General features: G+C 64.8%; 3 protein-coding genes across 22 annotated transcripts in view; 2 read left to right on the forward strand and 1 right to left on the reverse strand.

The window, feature by feature from the left end:
* Nucleotides 1-3,531, forward strand: part of COL18A1 (collagen type XVIII alpha 1 chain) — a 33,342-nt gene extending 29,811 nt beyond the window's left edge. For all 3 annotated transcript variants that reach the window (XM_080598698.1, XM_080598696.1, XM_080598697.1), the window contains 9 exons: nucleotides 32-145; nucleotides 272-416; nucleotides 494-567; nucleotides 656-784; nucleotides 873-908; nucleotides 1,015-1,284; nucleotides 1,370-1,567; nucleotides 1,665-1,780; nucleotides 2,043-3,531. In XM_080598698.1, the coding sequence (XP_080454824.1) occupies nucleotides 32-145; nucleotides 272-416; nucleotides 494-567; nucleotides 656-784; nucleotides 873-908; nucleotides 1,015-1,284; nucleotides 1,370-1,567; nucleotides 1,665-1,780; nucleotides 2,043-2,256 (1,296 nt within the window). In that variant the 3' untranslated portion in view covers nucleotides 2,257-3,531. The remainder of the gene's footprint in view (nucleotides 1-31; nucleotides 146-271; nucleotides 417-493; nucleotides 568-655; nucleotides 785-872; nucleotides 909-1,014; nucleotides 1,285-1,369; nucleotides 1,568-1,664; nucleotides 1,781-2,042) is intronic.
* Nucleotides 3,332-9,056, reverse strand: SLC19A1 (solute carrier family 19 member 1). Of its 3 annotated transcripts, none has more exons than XM_080598701.1 (6): nucleotides 8,947-9,056; nucleotides 6,275-6,591; nucleotides 4,922-5,669; nucleotides 4,496-4,688; nucleotides 4,239-4,380; nucleotides 3,332-4,166 (listed from the first exon to the last, which is right to left on the reverse strand). In XM_080598701.1, exons 2-6 carry the CDS (start codon nucleotides 6,506-6,508, stop codon nucleotides 4,101-4,103), a joined length of 1,383 nt encoding a protein of 460 aa, XP_080454827.1. In that variant the 5' UTR covers nucleotides 6,509-6,591; nucleotides 8,947-9,056; the 3' UTR covers nucleotides 3,332-4,100. The 3 variants fall into 3 exon arrangements, with proteins under 3 accessions (XP_080454827.1, XP_080454825.1, XP_080454826.1); XM_080598699.1 differs by having other exon boundaries at nucleotides 3,332-4,149; nucleotides 8,947-9,052; XM_080598700.1 differs by lacking the exon at nucleotides 8,947-9,056 and adding an exon at nucleotides 8,035-8,883 and having other exon boundaries at nucleotides 3,332-4,149.
* Nucleotides 9,057-10,746: 1,690 nt separating this feature from the next.
* Nucleotides 10,747-18,827, forward strand: part of PCBP3 (poly(rC) binding protein 3) — a 49,715-nt gene continuing 41,634 nt past the window's right edge. For all 16 annotated transcript variants that reach the window (XM_080598712.1, XM_080598711.1, XM_080598708.1 and 13 more), the window contains exons 1-2: nucleotides 10,747-10,882; nucleotides 13,065-13,138. The gene's annotated coding sequence lies outside the window, so the exon portion shown is untranslated. The remainder of the gene's footprint in view (nucleotides 10,883-13,064; nucleotides 13,139-18,827) is intronic.

Here is an 18,827-nt window from a genome sequence, read left to right on the forward strand (position 1 = left end):
CCACTCGTCCTAAGGACACTCTGTCCCACAGGGTGACAAGGGGGAGGCAGGTCCCAAGGGCGAGAAGGGCGAGCCGGGCAGCACCGCACTGTATGGCCCCAGTGCCATGGGGCCACCAGGGCCCCAGGGCTACCCGGGCCTGCCGGTGAGTACCCCACATCCTGCCGGTGAGTGCCCCATGGCACAGGGAGCAGCGAGGCTCTGGGTACTGCGCTGCGGGGGCGGCACCCCCGGCTGCTTTGCTTCAGGGATGCTCTCTCGCACCACCTAGGGTCCCAAGGGGGACAGCATCGTTGGGCCACCGGGGCCTCCCGGACCGCAGGGACCCCCCGGCATCGGATACGAGGGGCGGCAGGGCCCTCCTGGCCCTCCCGGCCCCCCCGGGCCACCCTCCTTCCCAGGCCCCCACAGACCAGGTGAGTGCCTTCCCCGCGCCCCTGCCCACGGCCCAGGCTGGGGCAGCCCATCCCCATCTCACCTCTCTTCCCCCCAGCTATCAGCATCCCTGGCCCCCCTGGACCGCCGGGGCCCCCCGGACCCCCGGGCACCAGCGGGACGTCCCTGGGGGTGAGTGGGGGCTCTGGTTGGGGCGGGTGGCACCACGCAGGGGCTGGCCATCCGAGCCATCTGAGCGCCCGGCGCGCTGTGCCCGCAGCTGCGCGCCCTGCCCACGTACCAGGCCATGCTGAGCGCCGCGCACGAGCTGCCCGAGGGGGGGCTCGTCTTCCTGGCCGACCGGCAGGAGCTCTACGTCCGCCTGCGCGGGGGCTTCCGCAGGGTCCTGGTGAGTCGGGGGACGGGTGGCACCGTGCTCGGGGGGATGCTTGGGCGCTTGCGTGGCGGCTGTGCGCTCATGTGCCGTGTCCTTGCAGCTGGAGGAGCACACCCTGGTCCCCAGCTCGGCACTGGTGAGTCCCCCATCCCTGTCCCCGCCACATCCCCCGTGCTGGGGTCTGGGGGCAGCACAGCCCCTGAGTGCTCCCTCCCTCCCTCCCTCCTTCCATCCCACCCCAGGACAATGAGGTGTACGACAAGCCGCCCAGCGTCCACTACGGGGGGTCCCAGCACCCCCTCCAGCCCCGCGGGCCCCTGCACCCCCTGCGCAACCACAGCCCCCCGCCCACCGCCCGGTCGTGGCGCGGGGACGAAGTGTTGGCCAACCAGCACCGCCTGCCCCAGCCGCCCCTGCTGCAGCAGCACGAGCTCCTCAACAGCTACTACGTCCAGCGCCGGCCGGATCCGGCCCCCGTGGCCGCCCACGTGCACCAGGATTTCCAGCCTGCTGTGAGTGCTGCCGGTCCCACGCCCCGGGCTGGGAGGTGATGGGACTGGACGTGGTGTCCCTCACGCCTGCTTGTCCCCTTTGCAGCTGCACCTGGTGGCCCTGAACGCGCCGCTGAGCGGCGGCATGCGCGGCATCCGGGGCGCCGACTTCCAGTGCTTCCAGCAAGCCCGGCAGGTCGGGCTGGCCGGCACCTTCCGCGCCTTCCTCTCCTCCCGCCTGCAGGACCTGTACAGCATCGTGCGCAGGGCCGACCGTGCCACCGTGCCCATCGTTAACCTCCGGGTACAGCCCCGACCCCTTCCCGAAGCCCCTCGCCACATCCCCTGTGGAGGGGCTTTGGAGGTCCCGGGATGGGCTGACCCCCATTTCTGCCCCCCAGGACGAGGTGCTCTTCAGTAACTGGGAGGCTCTCTTCACCGGCAGCGAGGCCCCGCTGCGGGCTGATGCCCGCATCCTCTCCTTCGATGGCCGGGACGTCCTGCGGGATTCGGCGTGGTGAGTGCAGGGATGGGGCTCCTGACAGGGCGCGGGATGTGGCCATGACCTGCTGCAGGCAGGCAGGCAGGGAGGCAGAGGGGACGGGTTCGGAGCAGGCACCGGGTACCGCATGCTGCATCCCACTGCGGCCATCCCTGGGCACCGGGCACCCCGTGCCACATCCCACTGCGTCCATCTCCACGGGGACCGGCTGGGGTCCCGGCTCTGAGGCTCGGGACCAGCTCCTGCTGCGGCAGCCTCACCCCCCTCTGCCTTCCAGGCCGCAGAAGAGCGTCTGGCATGGCTCGGACGCCAAGGGCCGGCGCCTGCCCGAGAGCTACTGCGAGGCGTGGCGGACGGAGGAGCGCAGCACCAGCGGGCAGGCCTCCTCGCTGAGCTCGGGCAAGCTCCTGGAGCAGGCGGCCAGCAGCTGCCAGCACGCCTTCATCGTCCTGTGCATCGAGAACAGCTTCATGACCGCTGCCAAAAAATGACCCCGCTCGCCGAGCGCTGCACGCCTCCCCGGGGAGGGTCTGCTCCCCGCCACGCTCCTGCCTTCGCCCCACTGGGTTTCTTCTCCCCCCAGACCTAAAGCCAAAGAGTATCGCCATCGCCGCTGCCCCGGCCCGGCAGGCGCTCGCCTCCACCCCTGCTGATCAGGGCAGCCGTGGGCTGGCTGCCTTCCTCCTCTTCCTCCTCTCGTACACCACTTCTCTTCTAACCCCTTGTGTTTAACCACTGCAGCTGTATCCTTGTGTCAACCGCCCGCTGCTCCTCCCTGCTCAGATGCTCTTTTCGGGGAGGCTGGGCGGGGAGGATACGCTGCAGGGAGGTTTCGGAGATGCCATGCTGTGTGCCTTGCTGGGAAGCCTGGGGCGGGGGGGGCTGAGCCCCCCAGCCCCACACCGTCCTCACCAGGAGCTGCATTGCCGGAGCTGTGGCATCTCCTGCCAGCCCAAGGAGGACCCCAGACGTCCCCTCCCCAGGTGAGGGGCTGTCCCCTGGCAGTGGTGCGGCTCCCCAGCGGCTCTTCTTCTGCAGTCTCCGTCCTCCCCTGGTAAGGTCCTTCCCAGGCAGCCCTGCACCTCATCATCCTCACCTCTATCGCCCATTCCTCACCGGGCACGAGGTGAACCCTGGGGGTCTGGTCCCCAGTATCTATCCCAAAGCTCCCCTCCGGGCCCCCTCCCTTACTGCCACCCCTGCACAGGGCCAGGGTCCCATCCCCTCCGTGCGCCCTTGGGACCCCTGGCTGTGCCCGTGCCCCTGCCCCGGGTGCCTCCGGCTTTCGGCACAGGTCAGCAGGGACCGGGGGGTGCACGGGGCAATGGGGCAGCCCCCCAGCTGGGGCAGGAGCGGGGCAGCCCGGCGTGCCCTTGGCATGTGTTTACATGCGTTTGCGTGTGTGTGCGTGTTGACCACATGTGGTACCGAGGCCAAACACCGCGAGCACCCGCCAGGCCACCGGTGTTGCACCCGGGGTGGCTGAGGCGGAGCAAAGCCAGTTTGCATTGGTGTGGGCAAATCCAAGGTGCTAAAAAAAAAAAAGAAAGGAAAAAAAAAAGATAAATCTGTAACTAGCTTTTTATTATTGTATGGAAATTATTACCATAAAAGCTGTGCGAGTCACACGGCCTCTATTTCTTACAGTCTACTGTATTTTGTGTAATTAATGCAATTTAAAGCCTGTGGATCTTTATATTTTTGTCCGTTGTGTCCCATAAACCATTTTCTAAAGGCACTGAATAAAGAAACGTTATCCTCTTGTAGCCTGGCTCCACACAGCTCTGCAGGACGATGGGGAGCCGGTGGCCGGGACCCCCTGGACCCCCACCACTCCCCTCGCGTGGTACCTGGTGGTGCTGCCGTGGGCACCCTGCCTCTGCTCTGGTCGTGTTTGGGGCCGTGTCAGCCTCAAAAAGGGGTGGGAAGAGCAAGCCTCGGGGCTGGTTGCTGGCTCTGCGCCACGCCAGCATCCTCCTCTGCACCCAGTTCGGGGCAGGAGCACAGCCCCCGGCCCCAAGGAGCAGCTGGGGCAGAAGGTGGGTCCCTGCATCCTCAGGACCACCAGCGCGGTGGGAGGCAAAGCACACGCTGGTGGTGGTGACACACATTTACTGAGCCACGACCCGCCGCCACGGCCAGGCGCCATGCCAAGGGAGCCCGTCCATCCGTCTGTCCATCCATCTCTCCGTCTGTCCTGCCCGGCTGGGTGCTGACACTCAGGCTTCCGTGGCGTCTGCCTCTGGGCTCTTCTCCTGCACCGGAGCTGTGGCGGGGACCGGCTCCGGTGGCTGCGCGCGGCGGCTGTGCTGGACGCCCACACCAATGGCCACTATCAGGTAGGCTGCTGCCAGCAGCGTGAAGTAGCCGAAGTACACGTAGAACTGCAAGAGAGCGGTGCCTGCAGCGAGCCCCGCGCCTCCTGCACCCCTCCTCCCGTGCCATGGGACCCCTGCCCTCCTCGGTGCCCTACCTGGGGATGCACGGAGAGGCCCAGGCCCCTCTTGTCGGCCACGATGATGGTGATGATGGTCTTCAGCACAGTGCCAAAGAAGGTGTTGACCCCAAAGACGAGCGCGCAGAGCTCTTTGGAAAGGGAGGTAGCAATCTGGAAACTGGGAGATGGGGAGGGCGGTGAGCACTGGCCCAGCCACCAGTGGGGGATGGCAGCAATAACCGGCCCCCCACACACCCCAAAACCCTCCCAGGAGGGGTCGGGGTACCACGCACATGGCGATGGGCACCAGGAACTGGTAGGAGCCGCGGAAGAGGACGTAGGCAGCGTAGCACAGCCAGATGTTGCTGGTGGTGTTCATGAGCATCAGCAGCCCCGCCTGGACGGCCGTCACCAACCCGATCACCAGCGCCGACCACAGCGCCCAGCGGATCTTTATGTGGCCGGCCACAAAGGAGGCGATGGCCCCTGGGGGATGGGGGGGGGGGAACACACGCACAGGGGACACCGTGAACTCCCACCCCCACAGGATGCTGCTCCTGCGTCATGCCCTCAAGCCTACCGCTGCCACCTCCCCGATACTGCACTGCGTAACGCAGTGTTACGACCGCCCTCCCCAGGGCATGCAGCAGGATGGGGGTGCTCCCACCCCACGTCCCCACATCCCCCCCGGCCCCAGTATCCCCAAGAGGACAGCGTACCCAGCAGCGTGGAGGCAGCGTCCACCCCGCCGTTGTACACCCGGCGGTTGTCCCTGGCCGGGTAGATCTCGTTCCAGAGGATCTGCACGTAGTACAGCACCAGGTAGTAGCCGGCCGAGTTGAAGACCCACCAGCAGGACCAGAGCTGGAGCTGGGACTGCTTGGCCAGGGCGCACACCTCCCGCAGCATGCGGCACAGCACCATCTCCCGCCAGCCCCCCGCCGCCCCGCCGGCGTCCCCCCCGGCCATCTTGTCCAGCTCGGTGGGCGCAGCCCCGTCGCAGGCCGCCTCGGGCCGGTTGAAGAAGAGGCTGCGCTTGGGCCGCTCCAGGAAGAGGGTGAGGAGGAGGCCGAAGGTGACGAAGCCCAGGGAGACATAGTTGAGGGTGAGGAAGGGGACGCCGCCCAGCGTGACGCAGAGCTGCCCCAGCACCGAGCTGGTGAAGACGCCCAGGAGGACGGCGGAGCGGGAGTAGCTGGCCATGCGCTGGTAGCGGGACGGGGCGACGAGGGAGAAGATGTAGGAGGAGTAGGCAATGCGGGCGGCCATGGTGACGCCGTAGAAGAACTCCATCAGCTGCATGGCCAGGACGGAGGTGCCCAGCACCAGCAGCAGCCAGATGGAGATGTGGCTCAGGCTCTGCAGCACCAGCACTGGCTTGTAGCGCAGGTAGTCCGTCAGCAGGAAGATGGGCACCAGCACCGCCATGTAGGAGTAGCTCAGCACCGGCGTGATCACGTTGGTCACCTGCGGCGCGCGGAGGGAGGATGAGTGCGGGGCGCAGCGCCACCGGGCAGGAGACGTGGCCCCGGTGGGTGCCGCCAGCCCCGAGGAGGAGTGCGGGGCTGGGACCCCTCCTCGGGAGGAATTTGGCCCCTGTGCACTCGGCCAGGGGCCGGGCTGAGCCCCGGCCCCCTGCTGCGCCAGGAACACGGCGTTCCCACGGCGGCTGGGAGTGGGGCCAGCACCGCTTGGCATGGGGGATCCTCGCCTAACCCCCTCGCTGCCAGAGGCCCCGGCGCTGCCCCCTCCCTGGCCATGCATCTTGGGGTCCCCCCACCCCCAGCTGGCACGGTGGGGGGACACCCAGCCCAGCAGTGCCCTGGCTCCTGCCCTGCCAAGCTCCTTGCACCCCAAAAGCACCTTCCAGGCGTGCAGGGGGGAGAGCAGCTACCCAACCCTGTACCACTGGGCATTCAGCCACCCTGCTCTCTACCAGCACGGCTCAATCACGGGGCTGAGGGCTGCCGTGGGATGTCCTCGGCACCCCACTCAGGTGGGGGGATGCTCTGGCTGGCCCCTGGGTGCCCATGGCCAAAACGGGGTGCGCTGGGGGGAGAAGCACAACTCACCTCCTCCTGTGTGAAGTTCTTGTTGGGCCCCAGCAGGTAGGGGGTGATGAAGCTCTCCCCAGGCCGGATCTGCGTCATGAACCCGTAGAAGCACAGGTAGAAGACCTGCAGCTTCCAGCGCTGGTCCGGCGCCGTCTCCGAGGGCAGCTTCTTGCCGTCATCCTGCTTGGGCATGGCGGCGGCGGCCCGGGCAGCGCTGCGGTGGGACGGCAGCTCTCGCCCCGGCACTGTCATCTACGCGGGCGCTGCCGCGCCAGGCTGCTCCTCTCCGGCCGCAGGCACTCCTCGGCACATCGAAGGACACGCTGCTGCAGCTTCTGGGGAGAGAGCAGCGTTTGGCACAGGATCAAACTCCTCCGTAATAGTAACGCAAATAAATACCACTACCTTCTCGCCCCGGGAGATGTTCTTGCAACATCGGGAGCCCGCAGAGATCAAAAAAACCCTTTATTTTTGCAGAAGGAGGCCCTCCAGTTCGGGCGGTGTTTTCAAAGCACACATAAAGATCTGACGGATGCACGCGTCGCGCTGCTCTGCAGTGGGGCTGCCCATCCTCCCCCACCCACGCCACCTCCCTTCTCTCCTGTTTTAAAGCCAGGGGGGTTTTGCGCCCTCCCCAGAGCAAAGCTCCCCTTTGGGCCGAGCTGCTCAGCACGTTTTCCCAGGGGCTGGGGAGGGCAAGACGGCCGAGCACCAGGCTCAGACGCACAGAATGGGCAGTGCCAGCCCCAGCCGAGCACAAAATAACTGAGTTAACATGTGCCCAGCACGGGGCTGCCCGTGCTGTATGTTAGCTGGGGCTTTAGAGGCACCGGAGGCAGGCGGCTTCCCCTGCCGCACGCGGTGCCTGCAGGCATGCCAGGGTGCGATGCTCAGGCCATCCATCGGCAGCGGCCAGGGAGAAGCGAGAAATGCCCTGGGGCTGTCACGAGGTTCACAGTCTGATGGAGGATTAAATGCTCAAATCCCTGAATCTGGCAGTGGGAAAGCAGGAGGCCCGATTAGCAGTCACGGGATGGGGCTGGGGGAGGCAGGGCCCTGGATGAGCGTCCGAGCTTTTGGAAAGCACGTCCAGGAGCTGCTTTCCCAGCCATGCTGTCCCCAAAGAGCCCACTCGTTCCATCCCATGCGGCCCCACAGCTCCCCACTCCCCTCCTGTAACATCCCTGACCCCAAAATGCCCTTTCCCTGCCTGCTTTTGTCTTCCTAGAGGCGGGATTTTGCTAGTTATTCATCTTCACCACGAACACCCGTGGTTCCCCTTCCTTCCGGCCTTTCAAACCCAAACAAGGGAGGGGATGTGCAAAACCGAAAAAGAAGAGGGGCCTGCAGCTACCCGGGGTGGGGGTGAGGTTCCTTTCCCCTCCTCGCCCCCGCAGCAGACGCCGTGCTCGGCCGGAGCCAGCCCCACGCCCCGGTGCCCTCGCAGCGCCTCTCCCTCTCTCCCACGCCTCACCGGCAGCACTCGTCGAGCGATAAAATCCCACATGCCACCGGACCAAGGTCTACGAACCCGATGACCCATGAATTGTGGAACGACCGATCGCGGTTGCTCAAACACCCTGGCCCCAAATACCCGCGGGTCCGCAGCCCGTCCCAGCCCGTGCCGCCCTGCACGGCGAGGCCGGGGCTTGCCCCGCTGGAGAGGTCCCGACGTCGGCACCAGGACTCGCCCGTCGGCCACGTTCCTGTGGGTTTTCGGCGCTGGTGACTCAGCACCGTGCCCAGACCCCCCAGCTGTGCAAACAGCCCCTACCTACCTCTTACACAGGCACACGCGCAGCCCGGGGTACGCCGTTAATCTCAAGCAGACGCAGAATTAGGAAAACTAAGCCGGCGGCACGACAAGCCCTCGCTTGCTCCAGCACGCCTGACGTTCCTCGAGGGATCAGCGTGTTTCCTGAGGCCCACCCGGTACCCGGAGCCCAGGGAGCGGGGCTGGGGCTCGCAGCGCGGCGCTCCAACACCCACAGCCCGCCAGCGCCCGCGCCACGCCGCGCACGGCGGGACGGAGACGCGGAGGGCAAGGGGCGAGTGGCAAAACCCCCCGCAGCGCCCGCCCCGCGTCCCCAGCGCCCAGGCAGCCTGGACTCTGCCCCGGCTCGCGCTCGTCACGGCGCTGGGCTGCCGATGTGGCCGGCCACCGCCTCCAGCCCCCGCTGCCCACCCCAGGGGGCCGCTTCCCGCAGGGAGCAGGTGCTGGCCGTGTGCCTTGCAGGGGCTGAGCTCCGTCCGGGAGGATGCTGGTCCCCTTGCGCTGACTGCCCGCACCCGTGCCACCGTCCCCGCGGGGACGGCAGGGCGCACGGACACCGCTCCGCGCAGCCCCCAGCCCCGGCTCCATCCCCCCAGCGCCACGCACCAGGGGGCCCCGCGGGATGCTCCCGGCTCGGGGGACCCCCAGCAGCCCCCCCCCGAGCCAAGCGGCTCTGCCCGCAGGTGCAGGGCCGGCAGGAGTCATCGCCCGGTGACCTTGGCCGGGGGACACGGCGGGTACGGGGGGCACGGTCCGGGGGAACCTGCGCAAGGGGAGAGGGGAAAGCTCCCCCCAAAGCCCCCGCCGAGGGAACCCCTCTGGGGCGCTCCGTCGGGGCAGGGGGGGCTCCTTCGGGTAACGGGGGGGATTTGGGGTGCGCGAGGGAGAGGAAGGCGATGGGGGTGCCCGGCCGTACCTGCGGGGCGGCGGGCATGGGGGCGGCGGGGCCGGCCCGCTGCCGCCGGAGCGCGAGAGGAGGAGGAGGAGGAGGAGGAGGAGGAGGAGGAGGAGGAGGAGGAGGAGGAGGAGGAGGAGGAGGATTTGGGGGTCCCTCGGGAAATGTAGTCGCGCCCCATGTGCGCGGCGGCGAGCGGACTACAAGCCCCAGAGTGCAGAAGGCAGGAGGAAGGGGAGGAGGAGACGAGAGGAAGAGGAGGAGGAAGCGGGAGGGCAGGGCTCCCCTGTCGCCTCCCCACCGACCGCTGCCCCCGGGCCGTGCCGCCCACCCGCCGCGGCCTCCGGGCTGCGCGTGGCACACCGGTAACCCTATAAACGGGGCTATGTGCGAAGCCCCATCCCTGGCAGCGTCACCCGGAGGAAGCCAGAAACGGGCATTTCCCAAGCGTTGCCCCCCGCGTTGCCAGCCTGCGGGACAGCCCTGCCCGCGCTGCTGCCCCCAGCAGCCCCCAGGGGCATCAGGGGGGTGAGACCCGGGTGTCAGCACAGCAGGAACCGAACCATGGCCCTGCACCGGGCCCGGAGGCAAGAGCACGCTTAGAGGCGAACGAGGAGGACGTGGAGACCCCCCCCCAGGAGCAGGACCCGGGGCTGGTGCCCCCCTGTGCCCCCTCTCCCGGGACGTGACGCAGGAGAGAGCCGGAGAGCATCCTCCCGCCCCCTTCCCTCGCAGTTACTCTGCCAGAAGCAAATGCGACCTGACAGGCCTCGGCTACTCCGCTGAAATATTTATACCCCTGCACCTGCCTGGCAGCACGGAGCTGGGGGCCCAGGCTGGGCATTGCTGCAGCCCCCCTGCCCCGCAGCACCCAGCCTGGGGGGGCAGACCCCCTTGCACCCAGGGGCCTCCCGTGGAGATGTCCCAGTAACCCCTGCTAAATTTAGTTGCCTAGCTTTTTTCCCCTCCTTTTCTCAGCCAAGCAGACAGAGCCGGGATGTGTTGTTTAGGTGTGGGACGTGCTGGGTGGGGGCATCCCCTGCCGGGCAGCCCCTGTCCCCTGCCGGGCAGCCCCCGTCCCCTGCCCTTCCTGCAGCCAGGGCTCTGGCTTTGCCACGGTGCTGCGTGATGGCTTGAACAGCAGCCCGGGAGAAACTGGGGTTTGCACAGAGGCTTCCCCGGGGAGTTCTTGTCTTACCTCGTCCCTTTGAAAGAGATGAGAGAGGCCTGTTGGGGCCGTTGGTTATCTGTAAGGGCCAGGTCCCTCCCTTGGGTGGCACCCCTGCCCGTGGCAGGGGGTTGGAGTTAGATGACCTTTAAGGCCCCTTCCGACCCGAGCCGTTCCATGATTCTTCTGTGCTGCAGGACGTGGGACCAGGAGCCCCCGGGTGCGTGCCCCCTGCACCAGCCGGGGACACACCAGCACCCTGGGGACGCTGGTGGGACCCCCTGCAGCACCGCCCGTGCCCCCCACCCACTCAGCCCAGCGGCCGGCTCTCAGCGGCATCGCCCCACCACCGCCAGCTCCCAGGGGAGCGGGGGCACCCCCGGCTCCATCAGCACGGGTCAGCACCCCCCGGGAGCGAAGGGCCGGCGTCCCCCGCCGCCCTGCCGGGCTGCCGGTGGCGGTCCCCGGGAGGCAGGGAGGGGAGGGCCGGGCATGCAGCGGGCAGGCAGAGCGGCAGGACGGGGGGGCTCAGCTCGCCGGGGTGGGCAGGGCCTGCGGGGCCGGGCAGGGCGCACCCAGCTCCCGCTGCCGCCGCGCTCGGAGCCAGCCCCGCCGCGCCCGGCCGCCCCCCCCCGGCCCCTTCCCCAGCCTCCCCCCCCCCGCTCCCCTGCCCCTCTCCTCCCTTCCCGGCCCCTCCTGCAGCCCCCAGCCCTCCCCGCCTCTCCAGAGCCCGCCCGGCCGTCGCTCCGTCCGTCCGTCCGTCCGTCCGTGCGTCCGTCCGGGGGGCAGGTAGGAATTCCCCCCTTCTCCGGGACTTTGCTCCCCCGGGGGTGCCGGGTCTGGGGGTGGCGGGTCCCCCGTGGGCAAGGTGCGGGGGCAGCCCCCTGCTTTCCGCCGGGACGAGGATGCCCTCCCCGGGCAGCACCGCTCCGGGAAGGTGTCCCCGACCCCCGGCCCCGCCGTGTCCCCGCCGGGGCCGTGCCACCTCCCGCTCGCTCGGAGTTTGCTGGCCCCGGATCCCATCCCGGCACGCTGCTTGGCTCGGCGAGGGCAGCTCCAAACAAGCCCCAAAGCGCTGTCCCCACGCCGCTGCAGGGGGAAGCACGCGTGGGCCCTGCGACGGGTGGTGGCAGGGATGCTGTGCTGCTGCTTTTCGGGTGGGCAACGAAGGCACGTCGAGCCCCCCGCTCTGCATCTCCAAGTGCCCGCCGAGCAAACTCCTCGCCGCACCCACAGCTGGGGCCAATGCTGCCCAGGCCTTGGCGCAGGGGGGAGGAAGAGGGCCTGGACCCCTGTTTTTTGGAGCACACGTCTCCGAGCGCCCTAGGTGGTCGGGCATCCCGCCTCCTCCGCCAGCCGCAGCGCTGCAGAGCGTCCCCACCCCGGTGCGGATGCTGCATGGCCCCCCGGGAATGGCGCAGAGCCCCACGTCCCGGGGTCGCAGCCCTGGGGATGGAGAGCCCCATGGGAGGTGAGGAAGGCACCCCAAATCCCTGTGAGCTAACCCACGCTTTCTAGGAGCATTTATTTCCATCTGGGAGGATGTGATGGGGAAAGCCCTGCCCGAACTTGTGTTTAAACTGTGGAGGTGCAGCTCTGCCACGCAGTTCCAGGCAGGTGCCAAAACCAGTGCCAGCGCCCTCGGGGTGGGTCAGAAGATGCTCAGCCCTTACGCTCCGGGTGCAGCCAGGACCCCGTCTTGTTTCCCTGGGCTGTGCGGAGGCCCCAGGAGAGCGTGGGCTCATTTCGGGGCTGAAGCCCACTCCCGCCCACCCGTGGGTGTGCCAGCCCCCGTGTGCTGCAGCGGGGCACTGCAGGCGCTGCTGCCTGCGTGGGGTCCCCAAGCTGGCCCTGCAGAGAGCCTCGGGAGGGGAACACGTAGCGCTTCCCCCTCCCTTCCCAGTCCCTCACAGGCAGGCTCTCACCCCGCCATGGCCCCTCTTTTCTAACTCCTTCTTACCACAGAAACTCCGAGTGTCCCCAAAGGAGCTGGGTTTTCCCTCCAGGAGTGACTGCATTGCTGTGGGACAGCATTTCCAGGAGGAGGCAGGTCCCCCCGCTTTGGGGAAAGCCCGTCGAGGCTGTGCCCACTGATGGGGAGCCGTGGCCAGGGGGTGATACTTGGAAGTGACAGAATCAAATGTTTCCCTTAGAAAACAGCAAAACGAAGCACTGTGAAGTGTCTGCCTTATTTTTGGGGTTGCTTCTGCCTGTTTGTCCAGCACGTCCTCGCCCCTAGCCTGAAGCCCCCAGCCAGCCAGACCAGGCTGGGGTTCCCCGCGCTGCTCTGCTGGGGTTGGGATGCTCAACGCCTCTCTGTGGCTCTGCCCTCTAATTTACCCATCTCTGGCAGTTTCTGGGGGTTTGCCACTGCTCTGCCAGGGCTCCCTGCCACCCATCGCTGGGGCCCTGCGTGCGTCCCCTCCCCAGGAGGGCGGCCTTGTCCCTGGGGTGCGGACAGCCCTCGTGGCGGTGACCGAGGGCCCCGGAGCCGGCGTCTCACCAGAAGGGGTTAACCCCGGAGCTTGTCTCGGGTGTCCTGCTGCTGGCTGCTTTGCATCAGGGTGCGGTAAAAGCTTTTACGCCTTGGCTGGCTTTCAAGGGCAGAGGCAGGAGGATGACTCACGCTCCCCTGCCGCCGCCGCCGAGGAGCAGCAAACCTGTTGTGCTGACTTCCCCAAGCCAGCGGCGGGCGGGCGCAAGGTGACGGCTTCCTGAAAATGCAGACGCCTGGAGGGCCCCCCGGGGTGCAAGCAGGGGGCTGTCCCCGGGGGGTCGGGATGCAGCACCCACCCATCCTGCAGAGAGGCAGCGCTGGGTGCTGCCCAGCATCCCTCCCTTCGGGCTGGCGGGGTTTTCTCACCCGCTACCTGCATCACTTCTGCCCGCTCGGGCCGCAGCCCCCGGACTGGAGGCCGGTGAAGGGGGGATGCTTCCTCCAAGCCTGAACTCCCCTCCCTGTCGTCCGCAGGGCACGAGGCGCCGCAGACCTAACGCCGCCAGATGTGTCTCCGCGCCGCGCCGTGCTGGGGACCGTCCCCGGGGGTAAGCGGGGAGCAGAGGCACGGGGGAGGCTGGAGGGGAGGCCAGGGCCTGGCCGCTCCGTGCCACGAGGCCGGCAGGCGTGCCCCTGCCCCGGTGGGGTGATTTATGGTGAGGTCCCTGCTGCAGCACGGCTGGGTTTCGAGCCCAGGCAGAGCCAGCTCAGCCCATCGTGCTCCCAAAACCATCGAGGCGAGGGCTTTGGGAAGTGGCCGTGCACGGGCTGAGATCCTAGGCAGGAGGGAAGGACCGAGCTGCTGCCATCTCCCTGAATACTGGAAAAGGGATGAATAAGCTTCGGCCTAGGCGCAGCAGGGCTGCTCGACGGTGCTGGGTTGCCATCTAGTGCTGCCGCTGAGCCCTTCCTGGCTGCGGGACGGAGCAGGGCTGATGTCTGCCTTGGGGATGGTGTCAGACGAAAGGCGGCAGGTCCACGTCGGGGCTGCGCCCTCCGCGTCTCTCTGGCTTGGAAGGGACGTGTCCCAAACCGAAACTCACCTCCTTTTTATGCGTTCTGGGAGAACTGCTCTTGCTCAGCTTTGTGCCAGCATCTGTGCTCAGGAATTCACACAAATTTTTGAGCTTTCAGGGTAAAATAATTCCAGCTGGACACAGCTTCAATCAGCTTGATGTTATCCTGCTCAGGGCGTGAGCTGGACCAGAGGCCTCCGGAGATACTCACAGCCCAAATCACCCCATGACTCTGTCCTTTGTTCAAACACCAAAATAATTCACTGTTTAAAGGCTTTTACGTGACAGACAACATAAAGGCAATATTTTGGGGAGCTGTAGAAAGCAGACCCTGGGGTATCCCTGAAAAAAGACCCTTCCCTGGAAAGGTGCCGCTGGCTGCTCCGTGGGGCCGTGGTGGCCTTGGCTGCTGCATGCAATGCACCTGGAGGCAGGCAGGCAGCTTGGGCAACTGCAGTGCCAAAAAACAGCAGGCACAACCCTGACATTTATGACATCTGTCAGCTTTGGGGAAGATACTCCTGATGCAGCTGCTCGGCATGCTCTGTGACTCCGGGGGCTGGCTGCACCTCCAGGGCAGGGCAGCGGGAGGAGGAGGACGCCTCGGGGACGCCCAGCATCAGGAGAGAGATCTTGCAGGACGTGCGGGGCTGTGTTGGGAAGGATGGTGAGTGCATGGCGAGGTGCAGAGAAACAGCCCCAGAATCCCTATTAGCTCTGAGGAGACCACGCATCTGCACCACTGCCTTTCCTCGGGAGAAAAGAGCCAAATCTCCATGCTGGAGATGCCACCTTCTCTCATAGTACCCCTCCCCTGGCACTGCCACCCTCTCCTCCCCTTCCCTGGCTCTATCCCCCTGTGCTCTCCACTCCTACACCTGCAGACAGCTCCGTGACTCAGTTTCCCCATCTGTAAACGTGTTACCCCTCCGGGGGGGGCAGATTTTGGTGGGGGACAGGCGAGTGAGGGACATGAAGCCTCCCATCTGTGCTGCACGGCTTCGATGGCCGTGGTACCTGTGGGGTGACCTGTAGCTCAGCCTCAGTCCCCATCTCTCCCAGGACATTTTATTGCAGGTGGGCTCTGCGCTGGGGGTCCCCAAATAGCCCTGTGGATGACCCCAAATAGCCCTGTTTAATGGACCTAACCCCCACCCTCCCACAAAAGAAAGGAAGGAGTCTGGATTCCTCTGCACAGTGCAAGGCTTGTCCCAAGGCTGTTTCTGGGATAAACCGAGAGAAACGGCAAGGAAACAGCAGCACAAATCCCACCTGGAGGAGAGAGGCAGAGCTGAGGGTCCTCTCCCAGCTACCTGCAGAGACACCTTTTGCTCTGCTGCTTCCTTACCCTGCCAGGTAAAACAAGCCTGATAATGGTGGCTGATGTCTGCGGGTGTCAGGGACGCAGCACGTCCCCGGGCAAGGTGCTGACAGCGACCACAAGGCTTTGGGGACTGCACGGGGCAAATGTCTCAGCTGGGCATTGCCGGCACTGTTTTGGTTCGCCTTGCTCTGAAAACACAGCTGGCTTTGGCCTGAGGAGGGAGGGAAAGGCAAAAAGCTGAGCCTCCCCCTCGCCAACCCATTTGTCCTCTAAAAGATTAGTCCCCTGCCCTGGCTTATGGGGATTTGCAGCCGCTCCATCTGCTCAGCCCGGCGGGGCCGCGGGTGCCGGGGAGGAGCCCGGTGTCTGTCCCCACACTGGGGTTTGCTCCTGGGGTTTTGCGGCGCCGCTGCCAACGCACGGGCTGCAAGCAGCTGCCCTACAAGTGGGGCGGGATGTGGGGCAAATGTCCAGGCGCCAGGTCACGCCAGGGACAGCACGGCTGCTGGGACGTGGCTGCTAGCCCGACCTCCGCACAGCCCTCTGCGATGGGTTCCTGCAGTTTGCGGGTGCCCCGCGGCTTTTTTTGCTGGTTAGCAGAGAGCGATGAGAGGCAAAGCCTGGGAGTGAGCCCCCGGAGCTGTTCTGGTGTGGCTTGGCCAGTGAAAACTGGAGCGGCAGCAGGGATGGCTCTGTATTCTAAGCTTTTGTGAGCATGTAGAAGGCCACGGGGGTGCTCAAGGGGTGGGGGGCAGTTTCAGGGAGGTGGGTGCCCGTTAAAACCCCCTTGGCCAAGGGGGAAGCAGGTAGGTGGGGGGCAGGCTGCGGGGGGGAAAGCATCGTCTGCAGAGGGAGAGAAATGGGCTTTGCAGGCAGACCTGCGGTGCCTGACGGGGCTTTGGGGATAAACTGGGGGGGTTCTGGCTCACGAGTATTTTAGAGACGTGTTTTCTGGAGGTGAAGAGCGAGAGGAGCGACGAGGGGCTCTCTTCTCTCCCGCTCCATCACTCCCATCTCGTCACCAGGCACCGTGGAAGGTGGCGGGTAGCAAAGAGGCTGGAGGTAAGCTAGAGGAGAGCTCGTGACAAGTGGGCTCGCTGGATTTATAGGGACTGACTGAACTGGGTTTGTGGAAGCGCCGGGGGGCTGGCAGGTGATGCTGGGGCTTCGCCGAGCGCTGTCCCGCACCCGTGCTGCTGCAGCACCGATGCAGTATGGAGAGCACGGGGGGTGCAGGACACTGGAGCCTTTGCCCATGCCCAGACCCTGGCTGGGAGCAGGGTGGCACAGCACCGCCCTGGGCACCTCTTCTCCCCACGCCAATGCATTTTCAGCAGGTGTGGGGCCGCATCCACCCCCCAAGAAGATGCTCCCGGTTGGGCCATGCTCAGAAAGTGCTTGTTTCTCTTTCCACTCAGTAACGAGGCAGAAAATTGCAAAGAGGGGAGCTCCGGGCAGGGGACACAGTGATGAGACGCTGAGACAGCAGTGCCGTCCCCATCCCACTTGCCGGGTGCTGGCCCCCACCTCCGCTCCCCTTCCAGGGCCCTCTCACCAGCAGCACCGATGGAGACTGCGAGGTGTCAGCCGGGAAGGCTTTTACCTTCACCTCGCCTCCCCAAATGGACAATGTCTCCGCTCATTAGGCACCCACCCAGGGGGCAGATGTCAGCTCAGCTCATGTAGCTCACGGCTTTTCTCAGCTCATCGCTGCCGCAGCTCTGACGGCTTCAGAGCGCTCAGCTCCCATCACGTCAGGTGGCGGCTGCATCCTGCATCCCCTGCCCGCCCCGCCTGCCCCCGGCGGCTCCTCCGCAGGAGGTGCTCACCTTCCTTCCCTCCCGACGAACGTGGCTTCCGAGGATGCTTCATTAAAAGGCTGGGAAATAATGGGCACCGGTGGCACGCATGCGTGCGCGGCGCTCGCTTCGTTTTTCCTTGCCGGGCAGTGCCTGGGAGGAGAAGCCATCGCTGCAGCCTGCCTGCTGAGGCTGATGCGTCCCGACAGCTTGTTCACTGGGACATTAAAATCATTGCCTCTGTCTGTGTAAAACACACAGCGAGCCGGGTGATGGGAACACAGGTCAGGGGAGGATTGTTCTCTCCCCTTCGCGCTCAGCAGTGCTACTGGGAGCCCAAGCAGCAGGACCAAGCAGGTCCTTGCTGCGTCCCACCCGGACAGGAGCATGGCACCGGTCCCCTCCGACACAAAGTGGGATGTTCCCTTTCTGGGGTGTGTTACAGCTCAGGTGCTGGGGAGAGCACCCCAACCCCACCAGTGCATCCCCCCAGTCTTTTACCCAGGGGCTTTGGTTTCCCTGGGGGGCTTCAGCACAGCAAGGGGAAGCCTGCAAGCCCCTCTCTGAACCCATGCTCCCAAAGGCAGGCCAGGCAAGTGGCACTACAGGCGCAGAGTGCTCACAGGTGAGGACATCAGGCTTGGCTGGCTGATTTTATTCGAGGCATCTGTGCAGACAGCTTGCACTAGTCATTAAATAGTGGTGCACCCCCCTGCTCTTGGGGGCTTGCAGTCTGCAGAAGAGGCAGGCTGGGTGCTGGAGCAGGCATCATGGTCACAGTCATGGTCAGCACAAAAATGTGCCCTGGGCTAGGCAAGGCAGGCGTCAGCACACACCAGTGCTTCCTCTCTGCCTCCTTTCCATGCCACAAGGTCAAACCATCTTCGGAGAACATTTGGCCACGTTTCTGTGATTTCACTGTTCAGGCCTAAGTCTTGCAGAATTCTTGAGCACAGGAATGCGATGGCCAAGGCCTTCAGCACACACAGGTGGCATCAAGCAAGGAAACAGTGCTGCCAAGCTGGTATTGATGGTATCCTGTATCCTGAGGTACTTTTTTTTTTTTTTTCTGGGAGCAATAGGTGTGATTTTGCTGGGATCTGGACAGCTCTGCTGCTCACAAATATGCTTCAGCATCCTGGGTGACCCCCCTTGAGCACTGCTGATCTCTAGCTGGGCAGCAGAGGCCAAATTTGCTAATGGTAGCTGGTCTGTGAGAGCTGGTGGATAAGAAAACATTTGGCATTGTAGGCTTGCTGGTGTCTTTCTCGTGGCACCAATGAGTGTTTCAGTGGAGAGGAATGATCAGGAAAAAAATTGACTCCTTTGCTTGTATTGCCAGACTTGGCACAAGGTGCAGGGGCTTTAGCCATCCTGGAGAGAGGCTTTGGGAGATGATGGTGAGGATGGTAGTCAGCAGGCAGCACAAAATGTCACTTGGCTGTAAGCTTGTGATGCTGCCTTTTAATACAACCACTGACTTGCATTGGTCACATCCTGCCATGGTTAGGGGCTTGCCTTGCCTGGCAGTTTGTGAGTGTTTGGGCAGAAGGGCTGTGATGCACGTAACAAGAAGCAGAGCTGCTGGAAGATGGACTGATATTTGATTAAGAAAACTGCTGACAAGCTCCTTAATGAAGCGTTTCCTGGATGCTCAGACTTATCTTGGGCTAAACTGGAAACCGGGGCCTGGAAGACGAATAAACCATTCTTTCCTCATGAATTCTTAATAGACTTTCTCCCCAAAATACCTAAAAGAGATTTCAAGCTTAGGCCATAAGTTCTCACTGGGGAAACACCCAACTAAGACCCAAGCAGCAATGTTTTTAGAAACAGGCCCCTCTCCATACACCTGAGCACATGGTGCTACGGCTGCGGTGTGGGGCTGATAAAAGGGAACGGACTTGTAACCTAGAGCGAGCGTATGAGAGCTGGGGATTTGACCTACATGGCAATTCAACCTACAGCAGCAGCTGAGCTTCATTTTTTTTCTTTCTTTTCTCAACAGAGGAGCTGGTGACCAGCAAAAAAAATAAAAATTGCTGAGGATTCCCCTTCTCGGGGCTGTTTTCCTTCCCCGTGTCGGTGGGGTGCCCTC

The sequence above is a fragment of the Anser brachyrhynchus genome, assembly GCF_964034855.1.
Source record: "Anser brachyrhynchus genome assembly, chromosome: 7".
In the NCBI taxonomy this organism is placed as follows: Eukaryota; Metazoa; Chordata; class Aves; order Anseriformes; family Anatidae; genus Anser; species Anser brachyrhynchus.